Below are 15840 nucleotides of genomic sequence, written 5' to 3'. Positions count from 1 at the left end.
AAAGAAGTATTTTTTTTTTTCCTGGAGTAATTCTTGAGACCTTAAAATTCTTGGTCCTTAGGGAGATGAGAACTGTCCTTTATTCAGTAGATCTTAACAGTGCAATGTGCAATAATTCCTAAGACCATCTACAAATTTTCGGCAGTAGACTCCAGTAGAGCTCCTTGATTCAAGGAAGGAAGGAAGGTAGGTAGGTTTTTATTTCTTGCCTGCTCTAGTCACGAAGAATGTAAAAAATTCCCTTAATTTTTATTAATGATTCCTACAGTCGCTGTCTTGTTACTTCAGATAGAAAGGCTTCACACTGAGATACTGAAGGACACTTTCTCTCTGTGTTCAGTTGAAAGGCAGAAAGAGAAAAGAACATAAGAAAAGCTTAAAGTGTAGAAGTATAAAATACAGAGTTAAGTCACTAACAGAACTAACAGCACTAATAGCATGCATCAGAGATTTTTTATGAAGTCAAGAGAAGGACAGAATGCCAAAGACAAGCTTTAAAAAAAGGCAGTTTCCTTGTAGTATGAAATACTTTGTATGTTTTGTAAACTATTCTTTATAGATTTATCTGTCCCTTTCTAAGAACTGACTTCAGTATTAGCTCTCAATGTGATTTCTTTGAACCTTCTTCTTCAAGAGATTTGAAAAATAAAAATGAATATAATTTTTACAGGCAAAAGGTTAAATGGGATGAAGCTCCCTGCCTACACAGGCAAAGTAACTTCTGTAACACACCCTGTTCTGGCTTAACTAATAAGCAAGACAGAAGCCAGTTAAGCAAGCAGTATTTACATCTGGTTAATGCAATGTGCACTTGTTCTTATATGTAATGCTGTTAGTTTGTTGTAAATGAAATTAATCTCATTTACATTTTGGGCACGGAAACTCACCACTTGGCCCACATCTCATGTAGTGGGTAATAGAATTAGGAGCTTTGTTGCTCCCTAGACCTGCTTTTTGAATTTCTGCTTTCTGGGATAGCTTCCACATCTGCAGAGAAAAGCATTTCATGTTATTCATTGTGTTTACCAGGACATGAAAAAAACCCTCATGCATTAAAATACATTCTAATTATTAGTAGAGCAAAAGGATACATAAACACTTTTTTTTAGAGGAAAGGACAGAGGAGAGGGATAGAAGAAACTCGCTGGGAGTGCCTACTCAAACTACACTCATTGAAATTCACCTTAGCATTTACAATAACCAGGTATTATTTCAAAGCCACAATCAGATATACTTAACTTTTAGACACACTAACCCTAAATTTCTGCCTGTATGTAAAGGGGAAAAAAAAATCAGATGTAATCAAGGCTGACTGAACCTAGCAGAGAACTTAACTCATCTTTTACCTGCTACACATTGACAGAAATGTTCACATTCAGTTCTGCAAAACAGAAAATTACCTTTGCATGCAACAGCTGGAACGTGCAAAATGCAGTATCTTAATTTACCATCCACTTAAAGCAAAGCATCAAGCAAACCTTTCACTGCAAGCAAATTATTGAGCCTGAACAACACCATCTTTTTTGGCCAGCAGCCACATACTTAGTGTTTACAATTACCATGCAAAGTCCTAACTTAGCATTTTTAAAGGCAGCAAGGATCAAGGAATGGGCCAGTGCACCGTGTTTTTTATAGTCTGCTATCCAAACAGCGGATGAGCAGCAGTGACTAAATCTGAAGGGAATTTCACAGATCCTTCCACTAGGTAAGCATAGACCAAAAGAGACATCCATGATGTATGTATTGTTAAAGTGTAAAGACCAAAAAGTGGAGGATAAGAATCCCTTTATACATTAAAACATTTGTTTTTTTCATATTTAAGTTGACAACTTATTTTTCAGAGACATCAGAAGTCTCCAGCAGTAGCTTTTGCATTCTCAGAACTGAAAAAAAACCCCATAAAACAAGGCAAAATAGTAGCTTGAGCTGGACAAGGTGAGTCTGGAACTCCCACAGAGGATCTGAGACACCAGTGTTCAAAGACACGAACACTCAGTTATTCCAAAGCCCTCTGTGTTTAAGAGAGAAGCGGTTTCAATGCTGCCTCCCCTCATGGAGTAAGGTAAAACACAGGCTAACAAAGCATTAAATATCAGGCATAAGTATTTACCGTCAGATTTGGTTTGTATGTGAAAGCTTAGTGCTGTGAAACTAAATGAATCAATACGACTGAAGTGCCCCATGGGCGCTGGCTGGAAAAAAAAAAAAAAAAAAAAAGTATTTTCTTGCCTTGATAGCACACTTCAACTGCACTCTACAGGGGTAACCTTTACAATTTCTCTTTAGACCTTGGCCTTGCTCATGAGTACAGCTGGGGATCAGTGGTCACGCTGGAGAGTTCGTAATAACCGTATCTGGAGACAATGCTGGCATTTTTTGCAGCTGTGACAGTCTAAGGACCTCAGCAAGACCAGGCTGGCAACTGAGATAACAGCATGCCTGAAAGCTTAGCTGACTCTTGAACAATGGCAGTTGATCCAAGTAGAAGATATGACCTCTAGCTACAAACCTCATTCTGCTCGTAACAAGCAGGCTCGCTGCAAGACAGAGGCTTGCAATCAGTTAAGGAAAATACAGATTCAGGTAACAGCACTGTTTAACTCACAGCTAATTCCAACACATCTACAGATTAATGGAAATGAAGTCAAATGACACGACCCAAGATCAGAACTCTCGCTGTGTGAGAGCAAATGCGTGTGAAATTACGAATGTATTTCAGATTTGGGTTTGTGCTTTTTTTAATGGCGAGACAACTCTAGAGGGAATACAGCAATAACTAACAGCATGCTGTGAACAACTCTGAAGAGCAGTGAGAATGTCACCAGCCGAGTCACACTGGATGCCCTCAGACACAGTAAAGGAAGGCTGCTTCACATTCTGAAACAGTAATTCTGCCCTCCACGGAATGTCTTTGAAACATCCAATCTCTCCCCTCGCTCCTTCTCCCCACCTTGAAATGCAGCTGGAGCTCTGGGAAGGGCTATCTCGGCATTTTATTAACAATTCTCCTCTATGGAGACCTTAAGCCTAACACATGGGATGGCCGCTGCTCTTCCTTCAGCAACCGTGTGCTGGCAGCACGCCTGCCCCTCCCTGGTTAAACACTAAGGAATCACAGTTCAGCCCACACAGCAGTGTGCCACAGACTGCCACAAAACTGCTGGCAAAATAAATTCAACTGTAAAAATGAGAATTTTATAGTCATTATTTTCAGTGTTTATTTTCAATTTTTAATATTTTTCCTCTAGATATATTTTCATTCAGGTTTTCTTATGGCCTGCAATAACTGTCAGTAAATACTTCCTCTTGCAAAAAAGTGCTGTGTCTAAAGCCTCAGGTAATGACAGTTTAAGTATGACATGATTTAAAACTTCATTTATATTTACCATTGAGAGTTTTAAGCAATTGCAGAGACAGTGGTATATTAAATAATTACTTTTCAACATTTCTCTTTAGCTCATCGTCTGGGATTTAGAGTTACTTGCTTAAGCATTCCTACACTCCTATAATTTTGCAAGCAAACTTTTTGTTATTTTTAATTTTATTTTCCTGTGTTAATTTAACAGTTTTTATGTTATTTTGTTACACATCTTGTTTTCTATTATATTAGTGTTACTTCCATTAAGAAGAAAAAGTTAATTTCCACCATAATCAATACAGGTTTGATTACCGTACATCATAAGGAGTCTCAAATAACTGATCTGACTCCTCAGAAAACCCAACACCTCGCCGCATTTGTACACCAGACGTGGAAAAACAAAGCATACAAGGGGGAAAAGGCAAAAAGGGGCATTTTTTCATTACAGGTGCTGCACATCACGTGACTATTAATTACCTCTTCGTAAGAATTATCATTTATGTCTAGGATTATGAATGGTCTTTGTATTTATTATTTTTCAAATATTTTAATAAGTATGAACAGTAATTTGTGTTTATTTTGCAAGCTAGAGGCACTGAATTATTGGGCTAGAACTTGTTCCTTGTGCAAAGTGCATTTATGCCAGGACATGGCATAAACAAAAAAGGTGAGGCACTGTAATCTCTCTACACGCTTCTTTTCATCCGTGTCTCATTTTTGAAAGAGGGAGGGGAAAAAAGTATTTTTACTCCAAATGCATAATCAACGTGTTCCTGCCAGAGCTGAACAGCGCTGTCTTTGTACCGGGAAGCGTGCTGTTCACTGCGCCGTTTCTGGCAATGCAGCATGCGATCGGTTTAACATGCATTCAGTGACATACAGGGAAAAACCAAAATCTTTGTAATGTGTGACAAATAAAAATGTAGCTTGTATTATAGAGACTTTTAAAGGCATGCAAAATATATACAGTGCAATTAATGGTTCATGCAAGCTTTGGTGAGGTTACAGTTTTACATTCAAACATGCTGGAGTACACAACTGAGCCCTAGGCCGTTGCTCTTAAAAACAACCCACAGGCCTAACACAAAATTGTTTCATCACTGTAGTGAAATTTTCTCTCAATCCAGCGGACATTGAGAAGAACACCTATATGTCATACCAGATTATGTAAGTATTTACTAACACAGCTTCCTTATCATACACAACCGTACTCGTACCACACCGTTTTGTTATCTTCAGACACCAGTAGCGGGGATTCAGCCTCCCCAGTGCTTGCACAGGTGGTAGGAACAAACTCACTAGCCAGAACTGACCGCAGGTCACTACGATCAGATTTCTGGCTAGCAGAAGGCTGTTCCTGATTTTTCGGTACACATCTAAATGCTGACGGATTTGCCTGATCAGTTGGTTTTGATGTAGATCTTTGAGGCAATCCACTTATATTGCTAACTAATTCAGTGTTGAGAGATAAAAATGGCTGAGCCACAGTAAACGATCCTGTGCTGTCACTACCGGATACACTGACTTTATCATCAAACACACTTGTGCTTAGCAAAGTTCTCTCACGGAAATTTGACCTTTCCATCCTTGAAGTCTTAGGCACATCAGAGTTACACGCTAAATTACGTGGTTTAACTGTATTAGCTGCATCGCTTTCTGGAACACAACCTACTCTGTAAGCCACACTGTGAAAAAAATTAGAGGATAACTGGTGTGCTGAGTACTCACTGGAGGTTGATGGAACGCTTCCGTCAGTGGTGGATGGTGCTGGATCGACTGATACAGGTTGCCTACTGTCCTTAGACAAAAAATCGTGAATGCTCGTCCTTCGAGTAGTTCCTTCTGCCGTAGAAATCACGCTGCTTGCACGAGGTAAGGTAGCATAAGGATTGCAATCTCTTGATTGTCGCTGTGATACAGTTGCTTGTACCTTTTCTTTAACTAATCTGGCCTTCCCTTGAGCGCCTGATGTGAATTTGATTGGAGAGCTAGTAAAGTAGATGTCTTCAGTTTTACGAAGGCTGGGCCTTCCGAATTGCTCTGGTTTAATGGAGCGTCCATCTGAGAAGTCAGCTGTATTTTTTACACTTAATGATCTCACAATACCACAGCCGGCAGACGGCTGTTTTCTTAGCTTTTCCTTTCCTGTCAGCTCTGCAGACTCAGATAAGCTTTTCATGACTTCATCTAAAAGATTCTCTTCACTTGCAGATTTCATCTGTCAAAAACATAAAACATCTTATAAATTTATAAATTGTAATTTTGACATTTCCTAACTAATCTTTGTGGACATAAATGAAGAACAATTCTAAAAAGTTTTTTAACAATTTTTTTAGATCTAAAATCAGTATTAAAAACTTACAGTACATAAATTTTCTATTCAGCTTAAAAGCTTTGAAAACCAGGTGTCAGACAGATCAACTATCTGGAATTAGTTCCTGTAGTACTGATTAAGACAACAAATCAGAAGATCAAAACTTCAAGTTCATCTTCTCACTCCCTGCCATCACTCATCAATATTTCCTAAGCAGTTTCATATGGACTATTATTTCATCTCACACTGATCATGTGGAGCTAAAAGCTTACATTTTCTACACATTCAAATAATAAAGACAAGAATCTCAGAAAGTAATACAAAGCACATAACCTTTAGGCCCCCTTGGTGTCTAAATCTAGACTGGATAGCTCTCAGATTTCTCTTTTGGAGAAAAGATTTCAGAGCTAGGAAAAAAGGTTAGGTGAATGCTATCCACAGACTCAGCAAAGAGCTCAGTCTTTTTCAGAATGGTAAAAGAGACAATTGAGAAAGAATTCAGCTACGAGCACTGAAGAAATGCTCTGGCAGAAGGTTGGAAAGAGACCTCCTGAATACTCTTCCAACCGGAATGATTCTGTGATGCTATGAAAGGGATTCTGTGATTCATGAAAAGCAGTGGACTAGACATGATGACTCAGGGGATTTATTTTATTTCTACTGCCAGAAGAATATCGTCTAACGCTTAAAACACAAAAATCCTTGTCAGAGAGACCATAGGTGAGAGGCCATTTTAAGTATTTAAAAAAATATCCAGAAACTTAGTCCAGACTCAAGTCACACACTATGCCAATCAATTCAGCGGTGAATGTATATTTTTCAATTTCAATTGGGGTGTTAAAAATAGATGGAGGCCCATTCTTACTCTTGATAGGCCCCTGTCACAGTAACTGGCTTGCTCTCTCCTAGAGCACTTCTAGGTTTTGGACAGATCTACTGAAGAACTAGAGATGAAGAAGTTAGAATACTAGCAGAGATAAGCTGCTTTTGGGCTTCTAACAAACTGTCTCTGATACAGAGAAACATTCTCTTTGTCTTATTCCTATTGGATTTCAATGAGCTCCAAGGTCAGATTTTTTTGCCCAGTAGTTAAAAAGACAAAAGTGAAGCAGACAAGAGTCTCTCCTCGGGGAATTAAATAAAGCATCTTCCTTCCTGTTGATGTAAGACAGATCTGACAGCACAGCAGCTCTTACTGAAGACAAGTGCTGAACTGGAAGAAGAAAAGCAAACCTACTCTGAGTTCATGGCCTTCCATCTGAACTCTGATGATACGACACATCATGACAAAGGACAGTTCTGTGCAGTAGAGATCGACTTTCTTACCTAATTCAGTAACCCGGACAGGGTCAAGCTGCGAAATTCCAAATGATTTTGTGTGTAATACAGCAAGCACAGTCTATCAGGATACAGTCCACACTACTTCTCAATGCAGGGATAACCAGTATTGCCACAAAGTTTTAAAGCAAGTCTACTCACTCTAAGTCTTCTATTAATTCTGTGCCTGTATATGGGACAATACATAGTTAAAGTATTCTTTAAACTAACCTCGCTTGAGGTACTCTTGTTGCTTTCTTCTAAGAACTGTTGCAGGGTAACAACTTCACTTCCAGGAGAACCGGTTTTGATCCGTTTTCCACGGCCATCCAGCATTTCAGGTGTTCTTTGCTGGAGCACAGGACTAGACCTCGTATGACCTTTCAAATACTGAATGGGGCTGCTGCTGCTGCTAGACCAAGCCTCGTGTTCGTGTAGCAGACTAAATTCGCCGCTGCTGTGACTCTGCGGCCTGCTTTGATTGTTAACCGCACCTGCTTTTGGGGTAAATGGTATTAAGTATTCCGTAAGAAAAAGACATGAAAGCTGTTAAACGGTATAACATTACTCCAATCTGGAATGTCATCAGATTCAGGTAACAATTCTATTTAAAATACTAAAAAATCCAGTTGTCCTTTTTTTTACTCAACCCAAATATATTATTAATACAATTGCACTCCCTTGACTTACCTCCTACAGCTCTTTAAACGCGACACGATAGCTTGAATAAAAAGCTATCTTTCACTTACAATCTGGGCCTCCATCTACATAACGCTATATTCCAAGAGGCTGAAGATACGCCCTGACTCGTGTTCAGCATCACTGGGAGGCATACACTCAAATATACTATTAATGAGTTTTACATTAAATGAATATCGTAGTTTAGCCCCGCTCAGGACCAAGCTATGCAGCCTCTCGCTCCCTCCCCTCACCCTCCAGTGGGACAGGGAGGAGAACTGGTAAAGAAAAGAAGGCAAAACTCACGGGTTGAGATTAAAAAAAAAGTTTAAGAGAAAAACCGAAGAAAACAAAACAGAGATGGAAAACAAATAAAGCCCAATGACAGAAAATACTGAAGCAGGTAATTTACAGTCCAATAGCTCACAGCAGATCCCGATGGCCGGCTTCCTCCTGAGTAGCAGGAGAGTCCCCTCAGCACCCTCCTCACTTATACACCCAGCGTGATGTCCCACGGGATGGAACAGCCCCTGGGCCAACTTGGGGAAATTTACCCCCCAGCCACAGGAGCCACCAGCTCCAGTTCCCCTCCCAGCTCAGGTGAACACTAACTCTATCCCAGCCAGAACCAGGACAATGAAATACAATGGATGGAATGGAAAGAAAATATTTTCTTCAACATAATTCTTCAGTAAGATCTATTTTGGAATGTTGCTACTGCAACAGTTTCTGCTCTTACTTCTAATTTATTACAGCTGTGGCCTGAAGGAAGCATACAGCATTAAATGCAAAATAAGTTCCATAACACCAATTCCTTTTAGTTTCAATAACTGTGAATTGCTTAAAAATACTGATGAATAATCAAGTATTTCCTACTTCATGTTACTCTCAAGAAGTGAAATTAAGTTTGACAAGAGAGAAATTGTTTACAATAGAAATTTCTAATACTATATAGAAACTGGGGCAACGACTACCTCAAAGAATCTTTTACAGAAAGGAGCAAATGGACAGAGTAAATAAACTAATAAAAGCCTTAAGCTAGCATTCATCTCTAAATTTCCAAACAGAGATACTGTTTAATGAAAGCAAGCTATGAATTTTAAATGAAGTCTTGAGTTGGCAGCCTTCTAGTTTAGTATGTACAATGATCTCCAGCTAGAATGGCTGTTATAAACAAAAATGTATCAAAGCTTGTAATATATGAAATTTAGAGAATACTGCTAAATCCAGGAACATTAATAATGTTTTAAAAACAACGTGTAAAAGTTTACAGGATGGTATTACATATACCATGTTGTCCAGTTTGTATGGTACACTATAAAGCTTTGCAGCAGCAGTGCACGCGTGGTAGGATGCTAGGATAAAAATGTGGAGCAACTTCTCTGCTTGAAAATGAGCAATTTTAAAGCAATTTGAGGGGGAATTCTTGTTTTGTAACATTGTTATTTGGGTTAGGTTTGGTTTAAAATAGTTTGTAACTTACACACTAATATAATCCTTTTAATATTTATTAAAAACATAAGTTCTATTAATACATGTATTCTTTCCTAATTTATGAAATAAAGTTTATTAAATACTTAAAAAAACCCCAAACATTCTGTGGTGTGTTGTGGGATTTTTTTTCTTTTTTAAGCCTATATAGATGATCTTACAGAGAACACAACGGAAACGAAGCATGTATGTAAATTCACCTACAGCATACCTTTGACTTCATGGAGTGAAGCATTGTTATTGCTATTGCTAGTGGATGTTCTGCCACTATCAAGGCTGGCTGGTCTGGAAGCTAAATGGAAAATTAGGAGACACCGTGATGAAGACAATTTTAGCAGATGGCACGGTACCTTTACATTCTGATGACAGAATGCTCAGAGGCAGGAATCATGCACTATTTCACAGGCTGAGCATGCCCATGGTCAACAAAGTGGTTTCTTACAGATCAGAAAGCGAAGGGATTTCCAGGCAGTCCAAGAGGACGCTTTAGAAAAGGGCACTACAGGAACAGTAAGGTACAAGGGAGAGGAAGAGAGAAATAGAGCGTACATTTAGAATTGAAACCGACTGGTTAGTGGGAAACCAGGATTTTACAGATGGTAGGATGGGCATGCAGAAAGCTGCTCGTGATTAGGTCACTTACAACAGATTTGACAAGGAACCTTGCACATTGTTGAAATGCCACGAACAGGAGGAGCAAGAGCATCTGCACAGACAATGTCCTGTACTCCTATCCAATACAAGGGAAACGCACTGTTATTATCTTAAAAAATGTTTGTTGCTCAAAGAAATTTTAAGTGTTTATACTAAAGGTAAAACTTCACTTCACAGCTTTGCTTGAAGGAACACGTAATGATTTTATAAAATACAGTACATGACAAATTTAGGTTTTCCTGAACAATAAACACTGAAAAATCAGGCCAGATTGGGATTTGGGTTTCATTAGGATTGAAATTAGAACTTGTAATGTTAACTCTGAATGAATTTTTAGAAGGGAAAATGTTTTGGTCCTGTTCAGATGCACTTCATAGATACTTTCTATTAGAGATAAAGGACATCTATCTGATGTATTAGTTAAGAAAGAAAAGAATAATGTGAAGAAATGATACTATACATTCAGGAGATATGCAAGTCACAGAAAGCATGCTCACTTGTAACAACGCCATTCACTTATTTTTGCAAACTTTGTTAACATTCACATAATATATCCTTAATTCATTTAATTAAAGTTCACATCTTACCATGAACTCTTGATCCTGTACTAGAATCATCACTAATACCTTGAGGACTTACATCTTCAAAGGATGTAGTATCTATACACAGAGATATAAGAGATGATGTAAAATAAAATAGAATGAAAAGATTATTGAAATATGTATAATCTGTAGAATACACTAAAATCTTTTTCAAATCAAAGCATTTTTACTTATGTAACATTCTGTAGGAAAAACCCCGAAATATTTTATAACTGCAGTTATTAAACCTGTTCAGTATCTTAGCACTGCAACTGAATTAGTCAGGTTGCTTCTTAAAATACAAGCAAAACCAATATTTACATGAAATTGCTATAACACATAGTCACATCATGGTGCAAAAAGCTTCTACCTATACCTTTATTATTTAGCAACTGCTTGGATCTGAAGCCTGTAGAAGAGTTGACAGTGGCAAAGTTGATAGCTGTAGTAGAGAAGGCCATAGCTCCCAATTCTTTCCTCCTTTTACCCGTAGATATATCATCAGGACCCTCCAGATGCTCAGAACTACCTGTCCATTGTCCTCCTGCTAGGACCATGGACTGCACCAGGTCATTCATGGCTGGGATGCAAATGAAAGCAGATGATCAGCATGGTCAATGTATTTGCTTCTGTTCATATTTTGTATTGCAAAAAGGTCTGACAGTTTTCTAAGCATTAAAGCGCACTGAACATTGCAAGATACAAACACAAGATCACTGATGTTATGTCATGCAATCAGCTCGATGAATGAGAAGTGTTACAAGTCAGAGACTTCTTTCAGCTCTGTATGGTTCTTGAAAAAGGTTTTATTAGGTATAATCGCCATGCTTGCGCTGCAGTGATAGGCAATATATACATGTTAGAAGCTTTGATATACTGTTTGCAATGACAAAATGGAATGAATAAGGACAAAATGGGCAAAGGTGCTAATGCAATATAACGTCAACAATGATACGGGATCCTTGTACAGTGCAGGTTACTGCAGGGATACTGCATTTTACAAAATAACAAGTAAAAGGATCTGAAAAAGATGACATCTGATGATATTCACCTTGATTTCAGAAAACTAGAGAAAATTGTCCACCCCTTGTTAAAAAATAAAACAAAAGAAATCAATACAACATTTTGGCAACAACTGATGAATACTTGAAGAGTGACAGACCACCATACAGCCTTGCACTACTCTCTACGCTTTCTTTAAACAAAAAAATACAGTGATTTCTTAACAAAAGGCTTATGAAATGTGCAATTTGGAACTATTTAGGTTACACAGTGCACTGTAAATTTATATACACATAGAGACATGTGTATATAGACAACTATGTATACAGTTTATGCAATCACAATGCACTGAATAGATATATGTATGTGCGTGTGCTCGTGAGAGTGAACGTGTGCGTACGTGTGTGCACATATATAAAGTATTCAGTGCCAAGGTTTAAAAAAAAAAAAAAAAAAAAACAACCCAAAAAAAAAGAAAAAAAGGAAAAGCTCCAGCTCCTTGTATTGCAGCAGGACTTGCACATTGCAAAATAGGAGGAAAAATACAGCGCAGTCCAGGGAGAGGTTAGTGAAAAATTAGTAATGGAAGCCAGTGTAGCTGTTTAAAAGAAGCTGAACTGTCATAAAGTCTTACACATGGAGCGACGGTAGAAGGCCTTCATTTTGTCTTTTTCCTTCGGTCTGTTCCTCAAAAAGGGCAGTCTTTTCAGTGCAACCACTTTTATGTCATAGCATGAGGAAAAACGGAAACAGGGAAATGAAAGAAAAAAGGGAGAAGAACAGATGGAAGTTAAATGTTGAAACTAAGGACAGAAATGAATGTCTGAGTTAAGCTATGTATGCTACGCTAAAAGCTATCACACTCATGCTTCTGTGTGATAATGGAATATGAAAACTACACTGAAATATGAAAACTACACTATGAAAACTTTAATATACTCAGAAATGCACCGAAAATAATGAAGTGTCATACAGTTTGAAAGTTCTAACTGCCAAGCTCTTGAAAAAATAGATGTAACTTCTTTGCAGATGACTACAGAAATGGACCATTATATAGTTTTTACTGTGAAAAATAACATTTCTTGAACATAAAGAAAAATGTGAAGCAAAAAAAGCTAAAAATGAAAGCAACTCTAAGTAAAACTTCTGCTTTAAAATATGTTCGTATCATTATTTTTTGAGATTATTAACTTTCATAATGTTTTGCCCTGTATCTCTAGTAGGGTAGAATCTATTATCAGTCTCCATTTGTTACATTTTGCACTTATTACTAATTTTGGTCATCTCCTGACTTCTAGAAAAATTACATGGGCCCTATGTTCAATCTACTGGTTTTGTGCAGTGACTTTAACATTTTACTGAGACAATCCACTTCAAATCCGTAATAAGAAAAATAAAGTAAAGATTTTTTTGGTTGGAGTCGTATACACCAAATTTTTTAGCTGAAAAAATACCAAAGATTTAAAAAAAAAAAGAAAATCCATATGTGAGTGTTGCTGTAACATTCTGGGAGGGCTAAGAGAAAATTATAATATTAGGAAACAGAGTTAAAATTACAAATAGTATTAAAAGATGGAGGAGGGGGAAATGACAAGTTAATCCTGCCCTTAGATTCAGCTACTCCGCATTAGTAACCGATCACTGGCAGACACCTGCATTTCGAAGCATCAGATAAACGTGCCAGCTGACTGCCAAGCACACAGGAGCCACATGCAAACAATGGCATGTAAAGATCCAGAAAGAAACGCATAATGACGTTACCAAAAAGCTCTTATTTCTGCAGATATGCAAGCAGCGTAATCTGAATCAGCCCAAGATCTGGTTGGTTTCTCTTTTGAGACGTGTGCTTTGTCATCTGCCTTGGTTTCCCGCTCAGGCAGTTTCCATTTCACACAGCAGCACATATATACATATGCATTTACAAGTGCACAGGAACTACCTTGGAAGAGGATGAAATCTCCCTCTCCACCATAGAATTCTGTGTTTGCACTTACAGTAAGAAATTTACAACCCAATACATTTTACAGCGTCCAATGAATGCACGACCGGCACAGCCGCAAGCAGTAAAAACAAGCACACAAAAGTTTTCACAGTTGCAGAACAGAATTCTTGTCTTGACCGGAGGGGGACAGCAAACACTCTCCTGTGTCAGGTCCTTGCGATGTGTGGTGGGGAAGAACAGGGAGAAAAGAAACGCACCTGTGCCACCTACGTAACTAAGAGTACACCAAGTACAATTTCATCTTGAATTATTCGCTACGTAGGTACACAGATTTTTTTATTACGTACATGTACTTGTAGGTACTTCAAAATAACCAGGTTTTTTTGTTTTTTTTTTTTTTTCAGATTAATAAAGCAATCCTTCTCTTGTAGATCATGAGGAAATATGCCAAAACCAACATAAACAAAGACGCCGACTGGCTCAAAAGAGCAGAGAGGCCGCTAAACCTCCCGAAAAGGAGATATGTGTATTGTCTGTCTCACTGTATATAAAGGCAGGCAGCTCAGAATAGCTCCTTGCCAAAGAAGTATGAGGCACAGCATCAGACTAGTTATCTAGCAGGTAAATAAATAATAGTTTTAACACTAATGCCAAACAAAGAGGTAATTCAGTTCTATTTCTACTACTTTTTGTCATCATGGTGAAACATGACTCTCTTGTAACTTCCATAATCCTGTATAGACAAAATAGCTGATCCCTCTTAATTAAAAACATCCACTGTGTTATTATTAAAATTTAACCAGAGGATGTTCAAGAATCCTTCAAGTCATCTATGATTCTTGTTCATTAACACAGATCACCCCCAAATGACTGATTTATGGCTCTCAGCAACTGGACCAAACAGAAAACTTCACTACAACTACTGATGCCCTGGAAATCGTACATCAAAACCTGTCCTTCGGTAAAATGCAACCTCCTCGAGAGGAGGAATTGCGTAAGGAATTTCTGCATGGAATATGACTGAAGAAATGTCCTGCAAAAAATACTGGAATGGCAGAGTTACAGCAGAAACAATCAGGACACCACAAGTTGAGCTTCGGCAGCCTTAGCTTTTTACATCATTATTCCAACAGATCTGAAAAATGGGATGGCAGGAGGACTATTTTGGTCTTAGTAATCATCCACTCTAAGAACTCTAGCTATAATTAATTAACTTTTCTTTCTCTTTTCAGTATTCTGTGAACATGGTCTTGCTTTATGAGCTGAGAATATTCCTCCACTGATCAGGAAATCTCCCATTTTGTAATCCTCTTCCTGTTTGCCAGAAATACTCTGGGGAATTCTGTATGGATAGTATTAAAATCCTCAAATAATTTTGTTCATGCACACAAGAAAATGTTAGGCAGACATCTTCTAAATGTTTTGGTAATAGAAAATTGAGCCCAACATACTACTTTTACTTCCACTATGATATGATGTGCCTGCTGCTGGTACTACTATTTAAAGACGACAGATTTACTAACAGCCTTAATTCCTTGGGACGTTTTTAATAATCTGAAATGGCTGAAGTGGAAGCTAGCAGAAGTAATTAATTTTTCTCCACAGGAAAAAAAAAAAAATCCACTTGCCTGCCTTAGTTTTTCTATACCAAAGCTCGGAATGGTATCCATTCCCCCAAGAAAAAAAGGCTCTGCACAAAGCAGGTGTCAGATCTGTGGTGCTCACCTCATTAAACCACTGAGCACAGCCAGGAAAAGCAAAGATGACACTCTGCAGTCAGAAGAGCACACAGTAACCACACTGACTGCAAGATTTAACTGGTGCTGCCTACAGTCACAGCCATACAGGCACCCCCTCCTTTCCAGAGGACCTCTGGAATCAGACAAGGGCTTCAAGGTGCTCTTTTCTCTGCAGAACAGGGTAACCTGATTTTTGCGTCAAGATCACCTATCTTTGTAAGAGAATAGGTCTCTTGGAAATATTGGCATGACAAAGTGTCCTGTATTAGGAAAACAGACTCCATCAACACCTTCAAAAGAAGAAAATTACAAATTTTACACGCTGAATCCGTTTATCAGTAGTGGCAGCAGCAGGGTGATTAATTTTGGAATTAGCATCTCCTCTCACTTTCTCTGACAGGGAGTACGGAGTAGGAAGCCTGCACATCTCAAAGATAACGATGTCAGATACTCTGTCCTCTGGCTCTTGAGAACATCACCAATCTGTGCCAGCGACTGCAACCTGGGAAACGTAAGCTGCCTTATCTTGCCTACTGAAGGACACACAGAACGTTTCACCTCAGCAGTTCCCTCTGGAACCACCGCCGTTCCCAGATGCAGGAGATGAGGGTGGAACAGAACCTGTCTCTTCCCGTACCCAAATCGTCCTTCCACCAGTGTGGAAAGCTACAACACCTGAGCATTTGCATAGACAGGCGGCAACTTACAGGTTTTCTCTTTCTTGTAGCTTCTTTCAGTGGAAGCCCCTACTGCCAAGCCACTTC

The 15840-nt window shown here is 38.5% G+C and overlaps 1 protein-coding gene across 1 annotated transcript in view; it reads right to left on the bottom strand.

The window, feature by feature from the left end:
- Nucleotides 1–3872: 3872 nt before the first annotated feature.
- CCDC88A (coiled-coil and HOOK domain protein 88A) overlaps nucleotides 3873–15840 on the bottom strand; it is a 72207-nt gene continuing 60239 nt past the window's right edge. Inside the window, exons 27-33 of the mRNA XM_086744132.1 lie at nucleotides 12030–12113; nucleotides 10770–10973; nucleotides 10400–10471; nucleotides 9802–9888; nucleotides 9370–9450; nucleotides 7221–7486; nucleotides 3873–5576 (exon numbers count right to left, since the gene is read on the bottom strand). Coding sequence (XP_086600258.1) covers nucleotides 4554–5576; nucleotides 7221–7486; nucleotides 9370–9450; nucleotides 9802–9888; nucleotides 10400–10471; nucleotides 10770–10973; nucleotides 12030–12113 — 1817 coding nt within the window. The 3' untranslated portion in view covers nucleotides 3873–4553. The remainder of the gene's footprint in view (nucleotides 5577–7220; nucleotides 7487–9369; nucleotides 9451–9801; nucleotides 9889–10399; nucleotides 10472–10769; nucleotides 10974–12029; nucleotides 12114–15840) is intronic.

This window comes from Chlamydotis macqueenii, chromosome 3, assembly GCF_036417535.1.
Source record: "Chlamydotis macqueenii isolate bChlMac1 chromosome 3, bChlMac1.mat, whole genome shotgun sequence".
In the NCBI taxonomy this organism is placed as follows: Eukaryota; Metazoa; Chordata; class Aves; order Otidiformes; family Otididae; genus Chlamydotis; species Chlamydotis macqueenii.
Note: the sequence above shows the minus strand (reverse complement) of the source record. Positions and strands in the feature narration are given on the sequence as shown.